Source organism: Protomyctophum bolini, assembly GCF_963924005.1.
Source record: "Protomyctophum bolini genome assembly, chromosome: 6".
Taxonomy (NCBI): domain Eukaryota; kingdom Metazoa; phylum Chordata; class Actinopteri; order Myctophiformes; family Myctophidae; genus Protomyctophum; species Protomyctophum bolini.
Window position 1 is genome coordinate 50223133 of NC_137867.1, and position 22169 is coordinate 50245301.

Below are 22169 nucleotides of genomic sequence, written 5' to 3' on the forward strand. Positions count from 1 at the left end.
ACATACTCAACCCTGCACACATTCTAAATATGATTCAACACACTCAACCCTGCACACATTCTAAATATGATTCAACACACTCAACCCTGCACACATTCTAAATATGATTCAACATACTCAACCCTGCACACATTCTAAATATGATTCAACATACTCAACCCTGCACACATTCTAAATATGATTCAACACACTCAACCCTGCACACGTTCTAAATATGATTCAACATACTCAACCCTGCACACATTCTAAATATGATTCAACACACTCAACCCTGCACACATTCTAAATATGATTCAACATACTCAACCCTGCACACATTCTAAATATGATTCAACACACTCAACCCTGCACACATTCTAAATATGATTCAACATACTCAACCCTGCACACATTCTAAATATGATTCAACACACTCAACCCTGCACACATTCTAAATATGATTCAACATACTCAACCCTGCACACATTCTAAATATGATTCAACACACTCAACCCTGCACACATTCTAAATATGATTCAACATACTCAACCCTGCACACATTCTAAATATGATTCAACATACTCAACCCTGCACACATTCTAAATATGATTCAACATACTCAACCCTGCACACATTCTAAATATGATTCAACACACTCAACCCTGCACACATTCTAAATATGATTCAACATACTCAACCCTGCACACATTCTAAATATGATTCAACATACTCAACCCTGCACACATTCTAAATATGATTCAACACACTCAACCCTGCACACATTCTAAATATGATTCAACATACTCAACCCTGCACACATTCTAAATATGATTCAACACACTCAACCCTGCACACATTCTAAATCAATAATCAATAATAATGATAATAATGGGCTGTTACCACCTTATTATAATAATAATAATAATAATAATAATAATTTAATAATGATAATTATAGTCTTTATTGTCTCCACATCATATATTTTCTTTGTCATGGACACTTGTACAGAACATTAATAATTCTACTCGAGTTGGAAGCATTAGGATGCATTTTAACCCTCAATGGCTTCCTTTCTGAAAAATATAATATAATATATAATATAAAAAGATGCGCGCGTTTAGACAGACGGAGACAGACAGACGGACAGACGGAGTGTAAAGACGGACAGACGGAGACAGACAGACGGACAGACGGAGTGTAAAGACGGACAGACGGAGTGTAAAGACGGACAGACGGAGTGTAAAGACGGACAGACGGAGACAGACAGACGGACAGACGGAGTGTAAAGACGGACAGACGGAGTGTAAAGCATACTCTCTCCCCACCGATTCCTTCACTGGGTCGCAAGACAAATTGTCAGTGTGAGCTGAAGTCTCTCTCTCTCTCTCTCTGACCGTGCGTCCCCCCCCCCTCCCCACAGTGAAAGCGGAGTCATTTGTCTTCGTTAGCATCGGGGGGGGGGGGTAAATATGCTCTGCATCTGGTAACCCCCCCCCCCCCTCCCCCCGGGGTCCTGCGTGCATAATGAGAGCATTACACGCTGTGAATACATAAAGAATATATATACAAAACCAACGTGACATTATGTCCTCCTGTTCTCCACCGACACGCTTGGCATTTCAAAACGCTTTGTTTTGTGACCTCTCTGGAATTACCGGCCTCTCACGCCTCTCACACCTCGCCCTCTCTCACGCCTCTCACACCTCGCCCCTCACCCTCTCACACCTCACCCTCTCACACCTCTCACACCTCACCCTCTCACACCTCGTCCTCTCACACCTCGTCCTCTCACACCTCGTCCTCTCACACCTCGTCCTCTCACACCTCACCCTCTCACACGCCTCTCACACCTCACCCTCTCACACCTCACCCTCTCACACCTCGCCCTCTCACACCTCGCCCTCTCACACCTCACCCTCTCACACCTCGCCCTCTCACACCTCACACTCTCACACCTCGCCCTCTCACGCCTCTCACACCTCGCCCCTCACAGAGTTGGGTTAACATGTTGAACTGTGCGCATGCGCCGGCGTGGTATGGTGCGGTGAAAACCTGTGGCTCAAACTTAAAAAAAAAAAAAAAGGTAGAAAATACGACTTATTACTACGTAAATTCGCTGCGTATGTGAATGAATAACATGGCAGGTCAGGGAGGCCATGCCACAAGGACACCGATACGACGGATATCAACGCTATCATGGTGGAACTCCGATCGCAGAGAGAGGAGCTCAGAACACTCCTCACATCAGAGATTGGAGAAGTGCATACTTCCCTCGAAAAGATTGAGAAGCAGCTTGACAGCAATGTAAAGCGCCTGGAAAATCTCATTAATGATAATCGAGAAGAACTCAAAGCTGAGATGAAAACTAATATGAAACAAATACAAGACAACCACGACATCGATATTGGGCAACTTTCTGCTAGAATCGATCGGGTGGAGGTTGAACATAATGGGGTCGATTATCCAGTTCCAATGGAATTCCATATAATATTACAGTTTTAAGAGCTGGGGGCGTGTGGAGTGTCATATAGCAATTTTGAGGCACGGTAAGAAGCGCTTTCGACACCCCGTGGATTGCGCAAAACGGCCTTGAATTAGTCATGGGAGTGTTTAAGGCGTGTTTGAGACGTACCCAATCAACATGTCCGTACTATTCTCTTCACCAGTCAGCTGCATGCTGTCACCTTTATGCCTCCTGTTTCCATTGAAAAACACCAGTAAAATTATATTTAATTTAAATTATAATTATATTATATTTGAAATGAGTAAGGTCATTAAAAAAGGTCATTAAAATGTTGACATAGTATTGCTTATAGCAGCTTTAAGGTAAGTTAAGGGCAATATGGTGTTGTGTGATAACAGGAAGCGTTCTAGCTTTTGACTGGGGCGCCATCCAGTGGCCGGAATATTACATTACAGGACAACAAATAAATCCAATTGAAACAGAAAGGACAGCAGATCAACACGCTACGAGCTTGTAGATCTGCTATTTCCATTGCCCACTGTGCAGTGAGTTGCATAGGGCTTGTAGATCTGCTATTTCCATTACCCGCAGTGCAGTCAGTTACATAGGGCTTGTAGATCTGCCATTTCCATTACCCACTGTGTGGTGAATTACATAGGGCTTGTACATCTGCTATTTCCATTACCCACTGTGTGGTGAATTACATAGGGCTTGTAGATCTGCTATTTCCATTACCCACTGTGTGGTGAATTACATAGGGCTTGTAGATCTGCTATTTCCATTACCCACTGTGTGGTGAATTACATAGGGCTTGTAGATCTGCTATTTCCATTACCCACTGTGTGGTGAATTACATAGGGCTTGTAGATCTGCTATTTCCATTACCCACTGTGTGGTGAATTACATAGGGCTTGTAGATCTGCTATTTCCATTACCCACTGTGTGGTGAATTACATAGGGCTTGTAGATCTGCTATTTCCATTATCTGTAATTGGCCGCCGAGCCCCATCTGAAAATAATTATGTTGTTCCAGGGACCCACCACCCCCCCCCCCACCCCTACCCCCACCCAGCCCCAGAAGCAAAGATTTGAGTTAAAAAAGTTTGCTCTGAAAGAATAATATATTCAAAGATTCGCAGCACCTTTTCACGATAAAAAAAATAACTAGAAGATCTACAAGCTTGTAGCGCGGCACCGAGTGCTGCGTGTCGAGTGCCCGAGTGCCGGTGTGTGAATGTGCGTGTGAATGTAATGCACCATCTATGTAAAGGCGTTTGTGTGTGCGTGTGCGTGTGCGTGTGCGTGTGCGCATGCACGTGTGCATGTGCGTGTGTGTGTCTATACTAGAGCCCGAGCGATGCCATATTTTTGGGTCCGATGCCGATGTCGGAGAGACCTTCACCACCGATGCCGATACGATGTCGATGTTTTGGACCGATGTTTCGTAATCAATTAAAATAATAAAAAATAAAACTAAACTTCAAAATACGTTTTTTTTAAATTCAATTAACAATAGAATACATTGAACACATTTAAATAAAATGTTTTGGCAAAATGAAATGCACCCCTATATATGCCCTCCTATTATCCAGCTATTAGTGTAGAGCAGGTGTTCCCAAACTTTTTTGGACCAGGTACCCCTTTTGGGGTAGATATTTTTCCAGGTACCCCCTCATCCTCGCAACACGGATAACAATATATTTACAACCACAAGCAGTGTTTCCTGCAGGAAAAAGCTTTGGCATGGTGCTGGGCACAGGCCGCAATTTTGATTAATTAATTAATTTGATTCATTAATTAATAAGATTAATACATTAAGATTAATTTGTATTATTGCTCTTGTATTGCTATTGGAGACACTGGGGGGACACTGGGGGACACTGGGCAGGCACTGAGGAGGCACTGGGGAGACACTGGGGAGGCACTCAGGGGCACACTGGGGAGGAACTGGGAAGGCACTCGGGGGGCACACTGGGGAGGCATTGGGGAGGCACTCAGGGGGACACTGGGGAGGCACTCGGGGGGACACTGTCTAAATGTATACGTCTAAATGTATACGTCTAAATGTATACGTCTAAATGTATACGTTTAAATGTAGACGTCTAAATGTAGACGTCTAAATGTATACGTTTAAATGTAGACGTCTAAATGTAGACGTCTAAATGTCCCAGGACCCCACTTTGGGAACCACTGGTGTAGATGACCGTCCTACGAAAAGGACAATGTTATGACATAGGTCGCATTCTCACCAGAGAGCTTTGCTGCGATTAAAACGAATCCTGCTGCGCATTTTCAGAAAGTGCGCTTCGTTTGGCAGGTGTGAAGGCTCTTTCGAATCCTAATGCGCAACAAAGAACCGCATTTTACTCCGAGCAAAAACGGGGGTTTCGCTTCGCTTCCAATCGCGCTTGACTACGATTCGGTGCAGGTGTGAATGCAATCCGCAGCAAATACAGGAAATGAAGCAAACATACGTCAGGCGGGTGAGGAGCTGAACACAGTTGGAGACGGAGAAGGCATATTTTACGCAGCGCAAAGATGTCCCGTTACCGTGGATAGACGTGGTCGAATGAGGAGAGTGGAGACTGAAGCCCTGATCGAAATGAGGACGAGTACATTAATCAATTGCTTAAGAAAACACAAACACTGCAGTGCAGTGTAATAGTATTATAGCCTACAGAATATTCTGTCTGTCTGTGCGTGCCGTAAACATGGAGTGCTGTCACTGTGTGGGGACTAGTGGGGAGTAGGAACTTTCATCTCGATAAACTTGTAAACATTTTGCGCTGCTGTCTGTTATATCAGTGCGCTCAGCGCTGTGCCTCCATGCCCAAAAGAACAGTGCGTGCGTGGCTGCGTGCTTATAGTGAGAGAGCGAGAGAGGGGGGGCAGTCCCAGACCGTCGGCACGACACATAATGCACGTTATGAGTATAATTATCACCATAGATTTATCATTTCACTGTGTAGGCTAGTTTATGAATGTAACACATTGATAAAGGTCCCCCCTGCTGCGTTTCCAATTGCTGCGGATCATGACAGTGTGAAGGCAAACCGTAGCCAATTAAATATGCAAGAATCCCATTTCTCCTCCCATACGCATTCGAGTCTACCGAAGTATTAGGTGAGAATGCGACCATAGTGTCTGAGCATTAGACATCATAATCACCATTACATCACCTAATCAACATGAGTTAGCACCCATCACTTCACACAGGTGTGATTTTTGTTGTATGGAGGATATATATATAAGTGTTTTTTTAGGAACTAGTTCAGTTCACAGTTCAAAATTTTAAAAATGGCAAATTATTTTGGCAAATTAGGGTTTTGGCAAATTAGGGTTTTGGAAAATTAGGGTTTTGGCAAATTAGGGTTTTGGCAAATTAGGGTTTTGGCAAATTAGGGTTTTGGCAAATTATTTTGGCAAATTATTTTGGCAAATTAGGGTTTTGGCAAATTAGGGTTTTGGCAAATTAGGGTTTTGGCAAATTAGGGTTTTGGCAAATTAGGGTTATGGCAAATTAGGGTTTTGGCAAATTATTTTGGCAAATTGTTTTGGCAAATTGTTTTGGCAAATTAGGGTTTTGGCAAATTATTTTTGGCAAATTAGGGTTTTGGCAAGTTGGGGTTTTGGCAAATTAGGGTTTTGGCAAATTAGGGTTTTGGAAAATTAGGGTTTTGGCAAATTATTTTGCCAAAATAATTTGCTAAAATAATTTGCCAAATTAGGGTTTTGGCAAATTAGGGTTTTGGCAAATTGTTTTGGCAAATTGTTTTGGCAAATTGTTTTGGCAAATTAGGGTTTTGGCAAATTAGGGTTTTGGCAAATTATTTTGGCAAATTATTTTGGCAAATTAGGGTTTTGGCAAATTAGGGTTTTGGCAAATTAGGGTTTTGGCAAATTAGGGTTTTGGCAAATTAGGGTTTTGGAAAATTATTTTGGCAAATTATTTTGGCAAATTATTTTGGCAAATTAGGGTTTTGGCAAATTAGGGTTTTGGCAAATTAGGGTTTTGGCAAATTATTTTGCCAAAAAAATTTGCCAAAAAAATTTGCCAAATTAGGGTTTTGGCAAATTAGGGTTTTGGCAAATTATTTTGCCAAAATAATTTGACAAAATAATTTGACAAAATAATTTGACAAATTAGGGTTTTGGCAAATTAGGGTTTTGGCAAATTGTTTTGGCAAATTGTTTTGGCAAATTGTCTTGGCAAATTAGGGTTTTGGCAAATTAGGGTTTTGGCAAATTAGGGTTTTGGCAAATTATTTTGGCAAATTATTTTGGCAAATTAGGGTTATGGCAAATTAGGGTTTTGGCAAATTAGGGTTTTGGCAAATTAGGGTTTTGGCAAATTATTTTGCCAAAAAAATTTGCCAAAAAAATTTGCCAAAAAAATTTGCCAAATTAGGGTTTTGGCAAATTAGGGTTTTGGCAAATTATTTTGCCAAAATAATTTGACAAAATAATTTGCCAAAATAATTTGCCAAATTAGGGTTTTGGCAAATTAGGGTTTTGGCAAATTGTTTTGGCAAATTGTTTTGGCAAATTGTTTTGGCAAATTAGGGTTTTGGCAAATTAGGGTTTTGGCAAATTAGGGTTTTGGCAAATTATTTTGGCAAATTATTTTGGCAAATTAGGGTTATGGCAAATTAGGGTTTTGGCAAATTAGGGTTTTGGCAAATTAGGGTATTGGAAAATTAGGGTTTTGGCAAATTAGGGTTTTGGCAAATTGTTTTGGCAAATTGTTTTGGCAAATTGTTTTGGCAAATTAGGGTTTTGGCAAATTAGGGTTTTGGCAAATTATTTTGGCAAATTATTTTGGCAAATTAGGGTTATGGCAAATTAGGGTTTTGGCAAATTAGGGTTTTGGCAAATTAGGGTTTTGGCAAATTAGGGTTTTGGCAAATTATTTTGGCAAATTATTTTGGCAAATTAGGGTTTTGGCAAATTAGGGTTTTGGCAAATTAGGGTTTTGGCAAATTATTTTGCCAAAATAATTTGCCAAAAAAATTTGCCAAATTAGGGTTTTGGCAAATTAGGGTTTTGGCAAATTATTTTGCCAAAATAATTTGCCAAAATAATTTGCCAAATTAGGGTTTTGGCAAATTGTTTTGGCAAATTGTTTTGGCAAATTAGGGTTTTGGCAAATTAGGGTTTTGGCAAATTATTTTGGCAAATTATTTTGCCAAAATAATTTGACAAAATAATTTGCCAAAATAATTTGCCAAATTAGGGTTTTGGCAAATTAGGGTTTTGGCAAATTGTTTTGGCAAATTGTTTTGGCAAATTGTTTTGGCAAATTAGGGTTTTGGCAAATTAGGGTTTTGGCAAATTATTTTGGCAAATTATTTTGGCAAATTAGGGTTATGGCAAATTAGGGTTTTGGCAAATTAGGGTTTTGGCAAATTAGGGTATTGGAAAATTAGGGTTTTGGCAAATTAGGGTTTTGGCAAATTGTTTTGGCAAATTGTTTTGGCAAATTGTTTTGGCAAATTAGGGTTTTGGCAAATTAGGGTTTTGGCAAATTATTTTGGCAAATTATTTTGGCAAATTAGGGTTATGGCAAATTAGGGTTTTGGCAAATTAGGGTTTTGGCAAATTAGGGTTTTGGCAAATTAGGGTTTTGGCAAATTATTTTGGCAAATTATTTTGGCAAATTAGGGTTTTGGCAAATTAGGGTTTTGGCAAATTAGGGTTTTGGCAAATTATTTTGCCAAAATAATTTGCCAAAAAAATTTGCCAAATTAGGGTTTTGGCAAATTAGGGTTTTGGCAAATTATTTTGCCAAAATAATTTGCCAAAATAATTTGCCAAATTAGGGTTTTGGCAAATTGTTTTGGCAAATTGTTTTGGCAAATTAGGGTTTTGGCAAATTAGGGTTTTGGCAAATTATTTTGGCAAATTATTTTGGCAAATTAGGGTTATGGCAAATTAGGGTTTTGGCAAATTAGGGTTTTGGCAAATTAGGGTTTTGGAAAATTAGGGTTTTGGCAAATTAGGGTTTTGGCAAATTAGGGTTTTGGCAAATTAGGGTTTTGGCAAATTATTTTATTATTAGTACAGCGGTGCAGGACCGAGAGAGTGATATGTGCAGGATGGACTGTAGTAAACATTAAATACTTTTCCCCCTCCTGTATGAACATCGGGACATCGGATTAAATAAACACCGATGTCCGATGTCGCATCATGGCGGGCATCGGAGCCCAAAATGACCGATACATCGGTGCGACCGACAGCTCTAGTCTATACACCCACTATTTACAGCGTTTTTGATAAAAGCTCTATATAAAATATAAACGCCCCGTTCACCGTTTAGGACATGGATAACACAGAGGATAAGAAGAATCAACTAAAAGCTAGAGTGAAGAAATAGTTCCTGAGCTTTAACGCCATCTACAGGCTGCCTGTCGCACTGTAGTTTAGTGGGAGTTTATTCCAAGCCGTCGGGCCGTAGAAGCAGAAAGCTGCTTCGCTGTGATTTAGCATTTTTGAGGGGCGCTAGCCCCTCCTGCGTACAGGTTAAGTTGTCTGTGTTAGGTCAATGTTTGTTTTAAAAACGCCATTAACAATAAATCAATATAACAATAATCATCATTACATCACCAAACTATACCGAATTCCTCCAAGAGCGTCCCTCACTTCACACATTTTTTTGTGTTACTAGCAGAATGACACCATACAGCCAATCGCAGCGCAGAATGACACACCATACAGCCAATCGCAGCGCAGAATGACACACCATACAGCCAATCGCAGCGCAGAATGACACCTTACAGCCAACCGCAGCGCAGAATGACACACCTTACAGCCAATCGCAGTGCAGAATGACACACCTTACAGCCAACCGCAGCGCAGAATGACACACCTTACAGCCAACCGCAGTGCAGACGCATTCCGTCCTCATATTTTGCGGACAGAACGTGTGTGTGTGTGTGTGTGTGTGTGTGTGTTACTCACCGTGCTCTTGTCTTTCAGCAGCTTCTCGATCACTTCAATCAGCTGCTCTTTCTGGTCGGGATCCAGGCTGGAAACAAAACAAGGAGACAGGGCCGAGGTCTTAGTTACCTGTAGAGTTTCTGGATGGCGTGGTAGAGGTCTTAGTTACCTGTAGAGTTTCTGGATGGAGTGGTAGAGGTCTTAGTTACCTGTAGAGGTCTTAGAGGTCTTAGTTACCTGTAGTTTCTGGATGGAGTGGTAGAGGTCTTAGTTACCTGTAGAGGTCTTAGAGGTCATAGTTACCTGTAGTTTCTGGATGGAGTGGTAGAGGTCTTAGTTACCTGTAGAGGTCTTAGAGGTCTTAGTTACCTGTAGAGTTTCTGGATGGCGTGGTAGAGGTCTTAGTTACCTGTAGAGGTCTTAGAGGTCTTAGTTACCTGTAGTTTCTGGATGGCGTGGTAGAGGTCTTAGTTACCTGTAGAGGTCTTAGAGGTCTTAGTTACCTGTAGAGTTTCTGGATGGCGTGGTAGAGGTCTTAGTTACCTGTAGAGGTCTTAGAGGTCTTAGTTACCTGTAGTTTCTGGATGGAGTGGTAGAGGTCTTAGTTACCTGTAGAGGTCTTAGAGGTCTTAGTTACCTGTAGTTTCTGGATGGAGTGGTAGAGGTCTTAGTTACCTGTAGAGGTCTTAGAGGTCTTAGTTACCTGTAGAGTTTCTGGATGGCGTGGTAGAGGTCTTAGTTACCTGTAGAGGTCTTAGAGGTCTTAGTTACCTGTAGTTTCTGGATGGCGTGGTAGAGGTCTTAGTTACCTGTAGAGGTCTTAGAGGTCTTAGTTACCTGTAGAGTTTCTGGATGGCGTGGTAGAGGTCTTAGTTACCTGTAGAGGTCTTAGAGGTCTTAGTTACCTGTAGAGTTTCTGGATGGCGTGGTAGAGGTCTTAGTTACCTGTAGAGGTCTTAGAGGTCTTAGTTACCTGTAGAGTTTCTGGATGGCGTGGTAGAGGTCTTAGTTACCTGTAGAGGTCTTAGAGGTCTTAGTTACCTGTAGAGTTTCTGGATGGCGTGGTAGAGGTCTTAGTTACCTGTAGAGGTTCTGGATGGCGTGGGCAGAGGTCTTAGTTACCTGTAGAGGTCTTAGTTACCTGTAGAGTTTCTGTATGGCGTGGGCAGAGCTCTTAGTTACCTGTAGAGGTCTTAGTTACCTGTAGAGTTTCTGGATGGCGTGGGCAGAGGTCTTAGTTACCTGCAGAGGTCTTAGAGGTCTTAGTTACCTGTAGAGTTTCTGGATGGCGTGGGCAGAGGTCTTAGTTACCTGCAGAGGTCTTAGTTACCTGTAGAGTTTCTGGATGGCGTGGTAGAGGTCTTAGTTACCTGTAGAGTTTCTGGATGGCGTGGTAGAGGTCTTAGTTACCTGTAGAGTTTCTGGATGGCGTGGTAGAGGTCTTAGTTACCTGTAGAGGTCTTAGAGGTCTTAGTTACCTGTAGAGTTTCTGGATGGCGTGGTAGAGGTCTTAGTTACCTGTAGAGGTCTTAGACTTAGACTTAGTTCCTCCCGTTCCTATTGGAACATTGGGCGACGAGTCCTCTCCATTTATTCCGGTCACTGGCGACCCTTCTTGCTCCGTGCCAGCTGACACCCATCTCGCTTAGGTCTTCCTTGGCTGTCTGTCTCCATGTCTTCTTTGGCCTCCCTCTCTTCCTCTTTCCACCTTCTGGCATCCAGTCCATTGCCACACTTGCCGGTCTCTCTCTTGGCAGTCGGAGTACGTGTCCAGCCATTCTCCTTCTCCTTTCATCGATGATGACAGACAGTGGTGCTACCCCTGCCCTTCTCATCACCTCCTCATTGGTGATGTGGTCTCTCCATGAGATCCTCAGGATGGATCTGAGGCATCTTCGGTGAAAGACATCCAACTTGTTGGTGGTGTTGGCTGTCTTCATCCACGTCTCACAGGCGTAGGTCGCTGTTGGGATGACCACTGACATATAGAGGCCTAGACCTGTAGAGGTCTTAGAGGTCTTAGTTACCTGTAGAGTTTCTGGATGGCGTGGTAGAGGTCTTAGTTACCTGTAGAGGTCTTAGAGGTCTTAGTTACCTGTAGAGTTTCTGGATGGCGTGGTAGAGGTCTTAGTTACCTGTAGAGTTTCTGGATGGCGTGGTAGAGGTCTTAGTTACCTGTAGAGGTCTTAGAGGTCTTAGTTACCTGTAGAGTTTCTGGATGGAGTGGTAGAGGTCTTAGTTACCTGTAGAGGTCTTAGAGGTCTTAGTTACCTGTAGAGTTTCTGGATGGCGTGGTAGAGGTCTTAGTTACCTGTAGAGGTCTTAGAGGTCTTAGTTACCTGTAGAGTTTCTGGATGGAGTGGTAGAGGTCTTAGTTACCTGTAGAGGTCTTAGAGGTCTTAGTTACCTGTAGAGTTTCTGGATGGCGTGGTAGAGGTCTTAGTTACCTGTAGAGGTCTTAGAGGTCTTAGTTACCTGTAGAGTTTCTGTATGGCGTGGTAGAGGTCTTAGTTACCTGTAGAGGTCTTAGAGGTCTTAGTTACCTGTAGAGTTTCTGGATGGCGTGGTAGAGGTCTTAGTTACCTGTAGAGGTCTTAGAGGTCTTAGTTACCTGTATAGTTTCTGTATGGCGTGGGCGGAGGTCTTGCGGACGTAGGGAGACATGTCGCTGGCAGCCTCCTTGATGGCCAGCATCATGATGGGGACGATGATGGGAACCCGGATGCTGGAGAGGACCCTCAGAGCGCTGGCCCGGATCAGCTGGTTGGGGTCCTGAAGAACAATGAGCCGCTCAGGACGGGGAAAACCCATTAGGTGTTCTTAACTGGTTCATGGCCAACGACGTGTTTTTTGACGTGGTATCAACTAATCCCTCAAGGCCAAGGACGTTGTGGACGTGGTAGACAATAATTCCAAAAAAAAAAAAAAAAAATTATCATTTTTTTCCGATTTTTTTGCATTTTATTTTTTATTTTTATGTAATCTACTAAAAACCGGCCGAAATCCGCGCGATCGTGCACTATCGTGCACGCGCGCCGTCTCTATGTGAATCGTGAAATCTGATATTTTGGGACTTTCTGGGCTCGATTTGGGTGATTTTAGACTAACTTATGATGAAGCTATTGTTAGCCTAGCATTCCGAGAGAGTGAGGCTATCTTGTAGGGGACAATCTTTTACTTCTTGTTTACTCCCTTGAACAGGAAGTGATGTCAAGAGATTTGACTCTAACGGCATTTTCAGCATAATGGTGCTTTCCCGCCATCTGGTGGCAGTTTTGGGTGTTACAGTTAAACTGCCGGATTATATATATATAATTTATTTAGACCGCTGTTTTTTCTTTTTGCATGAAAATGACGAATTAAGAAATGGGGCATTGGCCAGCATTGGCCAGCTTTGGCGACTTTTTGAATGGCAATCGAAAAATGTGAGATATGACCACAATGGCATGAAATATCTCATTTTAAAGCTGCATGTCTCTACTTCACAATGAAAGAAAAATTATGACTCTAGCATATTCCATTGTTTAGTAATAAGCATTTTAATACACCTTGGTTTTCAGTGAACAGTGAAACCAAGTTGTACTAAAATGCTTATAAGTCAACGAAGGAACATGCTAGAGTCATAATTCTTTTTTCATTGTGAAGTAGAGACATGCAGCTTGAAAATGAGATATTTCATGCCATTGTGGTCATATCTCACATTTTTCTATTGTCATTCAAAAAGTCGCCAAATCTGGCCTAAGCCACAAAAAGATGTGATTTAAGGCTGGGAATAAGAGGGTTAAACAACTCCTTCAGCGCCACCTGGTGGTCACCAGTTTAGGCTCAGAGTGCCAATTCTCCCATTATAAAGAAAGAAAGAATTTGTAATTATATTATGCATGTAATGTGCATGATGTCATCACCTGTACACCAGATTAGAGGAATTTTCAAAATATAGATGAAAATAATAAAAAATAAATAAAATGAATTCCCAAGGGAGAGACGACTTCCGTGGCACCTAAACCGTTTTAAGCACCCTGGTGAGGGGGTGAAGGGTGAGGGGGTGAAGGGTGTGGGGGTGAGGGAGTGAGGTGGTGGGGGAGTGAGGTGGTGGGGGAGGGGTGAGGGAGTGAGGTGGTGGGGGGGTGGTTACCTTCAGGGCTCTCTGGAAGGTGCTGATGGAAAGCAGAGCCAGATCTTGTTGCTCTTCTGCGTATCTGACCAGGTAGACATAGACCAGCTTCTTCAGCTGACACGCACGCACACACACACACACACACACACATTTAAATGAAACGTTAAAAACATGACCAAATATGACTCTCTGGGTGATAACATGCACGCACGCACGTACGCACGTTTCAGCTTATTTTGCTTAAACATAATTTACAATTTAGGCATTTAGCAGACGCTCTTAATCCAGAGCGACTTACATTAAGCAAGAACAAAAAAGCATGGGTATACATCACATAAAAACATTTATCATGAAACATGCGTAAGCTAAGAAAGTAACAGTGGAATATCTATAATGAAACTATACATATAAGCTATACATCTATACTACTATGCTATACATATGTACTATGACGTGCTATGACAATAGCACATACAATGCACTTATGCTGTCTACATACACACACATACGTGTATGTCTACATACACACACACTAATACAACAGCCTCTTTAGCAGATCTACAAGCTCACAGCGCATGGCACCTGCAAGGCGCTGTAGTCTTGTAGATCTGCTATCAGACCATGCTGACGTGCCGTACCTCAATGTTCTTGCTGGCGACATTCTTCACCACAGCTGGAAACAACTCGGATGAATTCTTGCCTTTGGCGATCAGCTGTACGTGAAAAAAACACAATGAAATGCCTTTGGCGATCAGCTGTACGTGAAAAAAACACAATGAAATGCCTTTGGCGATCAGCTGTACGTGAAAAAAACACAATGAAATGCCTTTGGCGATCAGCTGTACGTGAAAAAAACACAATGAAATGCCTTTGGCGATCAGCTGTACGTGAAAAAAACACAATGAAATGCCTTTGGCGATCAGCTGTACGTGAAAAAAACACAATGAAATGCCTTTAGCGATCAGCTGTACGTGAAAAAAACACAATGAAATGCCTTTGGCGATCAGATCAACTTTAGTTTTTTTCAACCAAGGTTCATGTTTTAGGTTGTTATTAGAGAAAGTAAAAGATGAGTGTTCATTTTCTTTCATTTTTGGCTTTCTTTCATTTTAAGGATTTTACCAGCTGGGGCATTCGAACATGGGGCTAAATATGTATTTTTTTTCACACAATTTTATAGCGATTCATTTTTGTATTAGTGTGGTTGCCCTAACAGGGCAACCACACTATTGTTATTGTAAATGAGCGATACTTTGCCGCACACACTCGAGCCATATGTCAAATTGACCGGCTTCATCAGGAATCGTGTGCTTGTATTTTGCTAAGAGATCCGTTGTATAGTTTAATTTATATTCATTAATTAGTTCTCCATAGACTTATAATGGGGAAATCGAAGACTAAATGCAAGTATATTTTTTTCCATTGGAGACCGTAAGCGCCATATTTACAAGACTTGGGAGGGAGGTTCATAATAATTATGAAAAATAATTGAAAAGAAATTAAACCAGTCGGCCTCATGGTGGCGCTATAACAGCCCACTTTACGTTTTACCCTATAACTCCCTATAAAGTCGTAAAATATTTTCCCATTCCCACGCCCATTTTCGTCGGGAAATAAATTCCTGCTAATTTAAATTTTCTCCAAAACACACTTTTGGCTCCTCCTCCTACAGATTTTGTCCAAATCTCACAAAAATCGGCACACATGATCTCCGGACCTATCCGATTAAAATTATTAGTGAAGGTACCTCCAGCTTCCCTGCGTTGGCTGATCTGAGTGCCTTTGGTTGCTTTGAATGCCAGCATCAGAGTTTTGTATTCTGTTCAGTCTCTTCAGTTTAACATCAACTCACCCCAACAATCCTCTTCAGTTTAACATCAACTCACCCCAACAATCCTCTACAGTTTAACATCAACTCACCCCAACAATCCTCTACAGTTTAACATCAACTCACCCCAACAATCCTCTACAGTTTAACATCAACTCACCCCAACAATCCTCTTCAGTTTAACATCAACTCACCCCAACAATCCTCTACAGTTTAACATCAACTCACCCCAACAATCCTCTACAGTTTAACATCAACTCACCCCAACAATCCTCTACAGTTTAACATCAACTCACCCCAACAATCCTCTACAGTTTAACATCAACTCACCCCAACAATCCTCTTCAGTTTAACATCAACTCACCCCAACAATCCTCTACAGTTTAACATCAACTCACCCCAACAATCCTCTACAGTTTAACATCAACTCACCCCAACAATCCTCTTCAGTTTAACATCAACTCACCCCAACAATCCTCTTCAGTTTAACATCAACTCACCCCAACAATCCTCTACAGTTTAACATCAACTCACCCCAACAATCCTCTACAGTTTAACATCAACTCACCCCAACAATCCTCTACAGTTTAACATCAACTCACCCCAACAATCCTCTACAGTTTAACATCAACTCACCCCAACAATCCTCTACAGTTTAACATCAACTCACCCCAACAATCCTCTACAGTTTAACATCAACTCACCCTAACAATCCTCTACAGTTTAACATCAACTCACCCCAACAATCCTCTTCAGTTTAACATCAACTCACCCCAACAATCCTCTACAGTTTAACATCAACTCACCCCAACAATCCTCTACAGTTTAACATCAACTCACCCCAACAATCCTCTACAGTTTAACATCAACTCACCCCAACAATCCTCTTCAGTTTAACATCAACTCACCCCAACAATCCTCTACAGTTTAACATCAACTCACCCCAACAATCCTCTACAGTTTAACATCAACTCACCCCAACAATCCTCTACAGTTTAACATCAACTCACCCCAACAATCCTCTACAGTTTAACATCAACTCACCCCAACAATCCTCTACAGTTTAACATCAACTCACCCCAACAATCCTCTACAGTTTAACATCAACTCACCCCAACAATCCTCTACAGTTTAACATCAACTCACCCCAACAATCCTCTTCAGTTTAACATCAACTCACCCCAACAATCCTCTACAGTTTAACATCAACTCACCCCAACAATCCTCTTCAGTTTAACATCAACTCACCCCAACAATCCTCTACAGTTTAACATCAACTCACCCCAACAATCCTCTACAGTTTAACATCAACTCACCCCAACAATCCTCTTCAGTTTAACATCAACTCACCCCAACAATCCTCTTCAGTTTAACATCAACTCACCCCAACAATCCTCTACAGTTTAACATCAACTCACCCCAACAATCCTCTACAGTTCAACATCAACTCACCCCAACAATCCTCTTCAGTTTAACATCAACTCACCCCAACAATCCTCTTCAGTTTAACATCAACTCACCCCAACAATCCTCTACAGTTTAACATCAACTCACCCCAACAATCCTCTACAGTTTAACATCAACTCACCCCAACAATCCTCTACAGTTTAACATCAACTCACCCCAACAATCCTCTACAGTTTAACATCAACTCACCCCAACAATCCTCTACAGTTTAACATCAACTCACCCCAACAATCCTCTACAGTTTAACATCAACTCACCCCAACAATCCTCTACAGTTTAACATCAACTCACCCCAACAATCCTCTTCAGTTTAACATCAACTCACCCCAACAATCCTCTACAGTTTAACATCAACTCACCCCAACAATCCTCTTCAGTTTAACATCAACTCACCCCAACAATCCTCTACAGTTTAACATCAACTCACCCCAACAATCCTCTTCAGTTTAACATCAACTCACCCCAACAATCCTCTACAGTTTAACATCAACTCACCCCAACAATCCTCTTCAGTTTAACATCAACTCACCCCAACAATCCTCTACAGTTTAACATCAACTCACCCCAACAATCCTCTACAGTTTAACATCAACTCACCCCAACAATCCTCTACAGTTTAACATCAACTCACCCCAACAATCCTCTACAGTTTAACATCAACTCACCCCAACAATCCTCTTCAGTTTAACATCAACTCACCCCAACAATCCTCTACAGTTTAACATCAACTCACCCCAACAATCCTCTACAGTTTAACATCAACTCACCCCAACAATCCTCTACAGTTTAACATCAACTCACCCCAACAATCCTCTACAGTTTAACATCAACTCACCCCAACAATCCTCTTCAGTTTAACATCAACTCACCCCAACAATCCTCTTCAGTTTAACATCAACTCACCCCAACAATCCTCTACAGTTTAACATCAACTCACCCCAACAATCCTCTACAGTTTAACATCAACTCACCCCAACAATCCTCTTCAGTTTAACATCAACTCACCCCAACAATCCTCTACAGTTTAACATCAACTCACCCTAACAATCCTCTACAGTTTAACATCAACTCACCCCAACAATCCTCTTCAGTTTAACATCAACTCACCCCAACAATCCTCTACAGTTTAACATCAACTCACCCCAACAATCCTCTACAGTTTAACATCAACTCACCCCAACAATCCTCTACAGTTTAACATCAACTCACCCCAACAATCCTCTTCAGTTTAACATCAACTCACCCCAACAATCCTCTACAGTTTAACATCAACTCACCCCAACAATCCTCTACAGTTTAACATCAACTCACCCCAACAATCCTCTACAGTTTAACATCAACTCACCCCAACAATCCTCTACAGTTTAACATCAACTCACCCCAACAATCCTCTACAGTTTAACATCAACTCACCCCAACAATCCTCTTCAGTTTAACATCAACTCACCCCAACAATCCTCTACAGTTTAACATCAACTCACCCCAACAATCCTCTTCAGTTTAACATCAACTCACCCCAACAATCCTCTACAGTTTAACATCAACTCACCCCAACAATCCTCTTCAGTTTAACATCAACTCACCCCAACAATCCTCTACAGTTTAACATCAACTCACCCCAACAATCCTCTACAGTTTAACATCAACTCACCCCAACAATCCTCTACAGTTTAACATCAACTCACCCCAACAATCCTCTACAGTTTAACATCAACTCACCCCAACAATCCTCTACAGTTTAACATCAACTCACCCCAACAATCCTCTACAGTTTAACATCAACTCACCCCAACAATCCTCTTCAGTTTAACATCAACTCACCCCAACAATCCTCTACAGTTTAACATCAACTCACCCCAACAATCCTCTACAGTTTAACATCAACTCACCCCAACAATCCTCTTCAGTTTAACATCAACTCACCCCAACAATCCTCTACAGTTTAACATCAACTCACCCCAACAATCCTCTACAGTTTAACATCAACTCACCCCAACAATCCTCTACAGTTTAACATCAACTCACCCCAACAATCCTCTTCAGTTTAACATCAACTCACCCCAACAATCCTCTACAGTTTAACATCAACTCACCCCAACAATCCTCTACAGTTTAACATCAACTCACCCCAACAATCCTCTACAGTTTAACATCAACTCACCCCAACAATCCTCTACAGTTTAACATCAACTCACCCCAACAATCCTCTACAGTTTAACATCAACTCACCCCAACAATCCTCTACAGTTTAACATCAACTCACCCCAACAATCCTCTACAGTTTAACATCAACTCACCCCAACAATCCTCTTCATGGCCTCCAGTTTCAGCGACTCCTTGTTGCTCTCCAACATCTGCTTCAAGTCATCATTCCTGGGAACATTAAATAAAAATGATTATTGTATATTTATTATTTATTATTTTTATGTGATTCCATCCGTTTGAGGTCAACATTCCTGAAGACAGAAAAATAAATATTATTGCAAATTTACCCCCAAAAACTCACCCAGGGGACCGGCTCGATTCCGGTGAGCCTCCCCACGTCCGAAACGGTTGAGAAATGACAGTTACTGTGTGGGGGTCCCTGTACTGTACTGTACTGTACTGTACTGTACTGTACTGTACTGTACTGTACTGTACTGTACTGGCACACCCAAAATCATCACATATACAGTTAATAAGTGCGTGTGTGTGTGTGTGTGTGTGTGTGTTAGGTTACGCACAGGTGGTGTGAAAACAACCATGCTATTTTCGTTCTCATACCCACCCAGCCAGCCAGCCACCCACCCAGCCACACACACACACACATAGCTCCATAAGGGAGTGGTTGCACCACTCAAAAATATATATTTTTTTAATATGTATTTATATGTGATGATTTCATTTCATGTGGGTCCCTATCTCTCCTAGTGGTACCAACAGCTATGCAGCAATACAACCAAATATTCTTTAGTTTGGGGTCTGAGGCTAAATGTCATCAAACGGTGGTTCCGTGGCTCAGATGGGTCTGAGAGGCTAAACGTCATCAAACGGTGGTTCCGTGGCTCAGATGGGTCTGAGAGGCTAAATGTCATCAAACGGTGGTTCCGTGGCTCAGATGGGTCTGAGAGGCTAAATGTCATCAAACGGTGGTTCCGTGGCTCAGATGGGTCTGAGAGGCTAAATGTCATCAAACGGTGGTTCCGTGGCTCAGATGGGTCTGAGAGGCTAAATGTCATCAAACGGTGGTTCCGTGGCTCAAAATGCAGAATAATTAATGGACCTTGAGGTGAAAAGGGTTGAAAAACCACTCTTTTAAACACATTGCTTCTCTGAGTTAATTTGATGGAAAAGAAACCAGTTATAGAATGCACGCACACACGCACGCACGCACACGCACTCACACGCACACGCACGCACTCACACGCACACGCACGCACGCACACGCCACACACACACACAATGTAAACAGAAGTCCATTCATTCCAACAGGCAGACAATGAATGGACCAGGAGGTCAGAAACGGAAAAACAGTAAAACTGAATTAAACTCACAACATTAGCTCCAGATGTTCATTCTCTCAGAGTCAGCAGAAGTCTCAATAAAAAGACTGGAGCTTGGAGTTAAAGGGACACTTCACCATTTTCGCAAAACAAATATATGTTAACAGCCACACACATAGCCCCATAAGGGAGTGGTTGCACCACTCAAAAATATATATTTATTCATATGTGATGATTTCATCAAGGAACAGCAATGTCCCTTTTTTCCATCCCTATCTCTCCTAGTGGTACCAACATCTATACAGCAATACAACCAAATATTCTTTAGTTTGGGGTCTGAGAGGCTAAAGGTCATCAAACGGTGGTCCGTGGCTCAAATGGGTCGAGAGGCTAGATGTCACTGTACTGTACTGTACTGTACTGTACTGTACTGTACTGTACTGTTACACCTGGAAACATCATACAGTTAATATGTATGTGTGTGTTAGGCTGTACAACAGTGACAGCCAGCCACACAGTGAGTCTTTAGCGCCAGCCTTGGTGTTAGCGGGGGGGGGGGGGGGGGGGGGGTCAGTTACCCGGTAGGGAGGGGGTGTTAGCGTGGGGGTCAGTTACCCGGTAGGGAGGGGGTGTTAGCGTGGGGGTTAGTTACCCGGTAGGGAGGGGTGTTAGCGTGGGGGTCAGTTACCCGGTAGGAGGGGGTGTTAGCGTGGGGGTCAGTTACCCGGTACACAGCGAGTCCTTAGCGCTAGCCTTAGCGTTAGCCGTGGGGGTCAGTTTACCCGGTACACAGCGAGTCCTTAGCGCCAGCCTTAGCGGTTAGCGTGCGGCGTCAGGGCCTGCTCCTCCTGACTCAGCTCCGTCTTCAGGTTCAGAGAAAGCTGCAGGTTCTCCGCCGACACCAGAGCCGTCTTCACCGCGCCCACAGCCTCCAGACGCAGAGCCGAGAAGCCTACCTCCATGTCTACTGGGTTCTACTGGACCCACTGGGTTCTACTGGACCTACTGGGTTCTTACTGGGTTCCTACTGGACCTACTGGGTAGCAAGAATAGCAAGTTTTTAGGCCTCAGTCTTAAATGGATTAAACAGTTTTTTCAATCAAATATTATATATTTGTAAAAATTACAAAAATGTTATGCTGCTAAATACTGTACATAGCAACTAGAAACCCCAAAGGGGGTTCCCAGTCAAACGGTTCGAAAACTGTCTTTAAACTGTCCAAGTCCAACCACTGTCTTTTAAACGGTCCAAGTCCATCCACTGTCTTTTAAACGGTCCAAGTCCAACCACTGTCTTTTAAACGGTCCAAGTCCATCCACTGTCTTTTATAAACGGTCCAAGTCCATCCACTGTCTTTAAACGGTCCAAGTCCAACCACTGTCTTTAAACGGTCCAAGTCCAACCACTGTCTTTTAAACGGTCCAAGTCTAACACTGTCTTTTAAACGGTCCAAGTCCAACCACTGTCTTTTATAAACGGTCCAAACTGGGAAAGGAAAACCAGAGACCAGTGCAAACAACAGCAGCGTGTTCTTCGCGGTGAAGTGAAAGGTTAAAACGGGGTGAACGGTAATGCCTTTCTTCTTTCCCTCGGGCCGTGCGTTTATCCTCTCCTTCAGTCGGGCCGTGCGTTATCTTCTCCTTCCCTCGGGCCGTGCATTATCTTCTCCTTCCCTCTGGCCGTGCGTTATCTTCTCTTCATCATGTTGTCGTCCATTCTGTCTTCTCGTTTATTTTCTTTAAAGCTGTGGTTTTTGTTTTAAAGAGGAAAGTGACAAGGCTAGAAGAGCCAGAGGGAGGAAGGAGGGAGGGAGGGAGGGAGGGAGGGAACACTGGTCTCTCGTGTCATTCACTAAAGTCCATTCTCCTCCTCCTCCTCCCTCTGACCATACTTAA

At 42.5% G+C, this 22169-nt stretch overlaps 1 protein-coding gene across 1 annotated transcript in view; it reads right to left on the reverse strand.

Moving 5' to 3' along the window:
* Positions 1-21331, reverse strand: part of ap3b1a (adaptor related protein complex 3 subunit beta 1a) — a 76317-nt gene extending 54986 nt beyond the window's left edge. The window contains 7 exon segments of the mRNA XM_080766385.1: positions 9401-9467; positions 11991-12151; positions 13515-13610; positions 14135-14209; positions 19089-19164; positions 21056-21087; positions 21089-21331. Of these exon segments, the coding sequence (XP_080622511.1) occupies positions 9401-9467; positions 11991-12151; positions 13515-13610; positions 14135-14209; positions 19089-19164; positions 21056-21087; positions 21089-21235 (654 nt within the window). The 5' untranslated portion in view covers positions 21236-21331.
* Between the last annotated feature and the right edge of the window lie 838 nt (positions 21332-22169).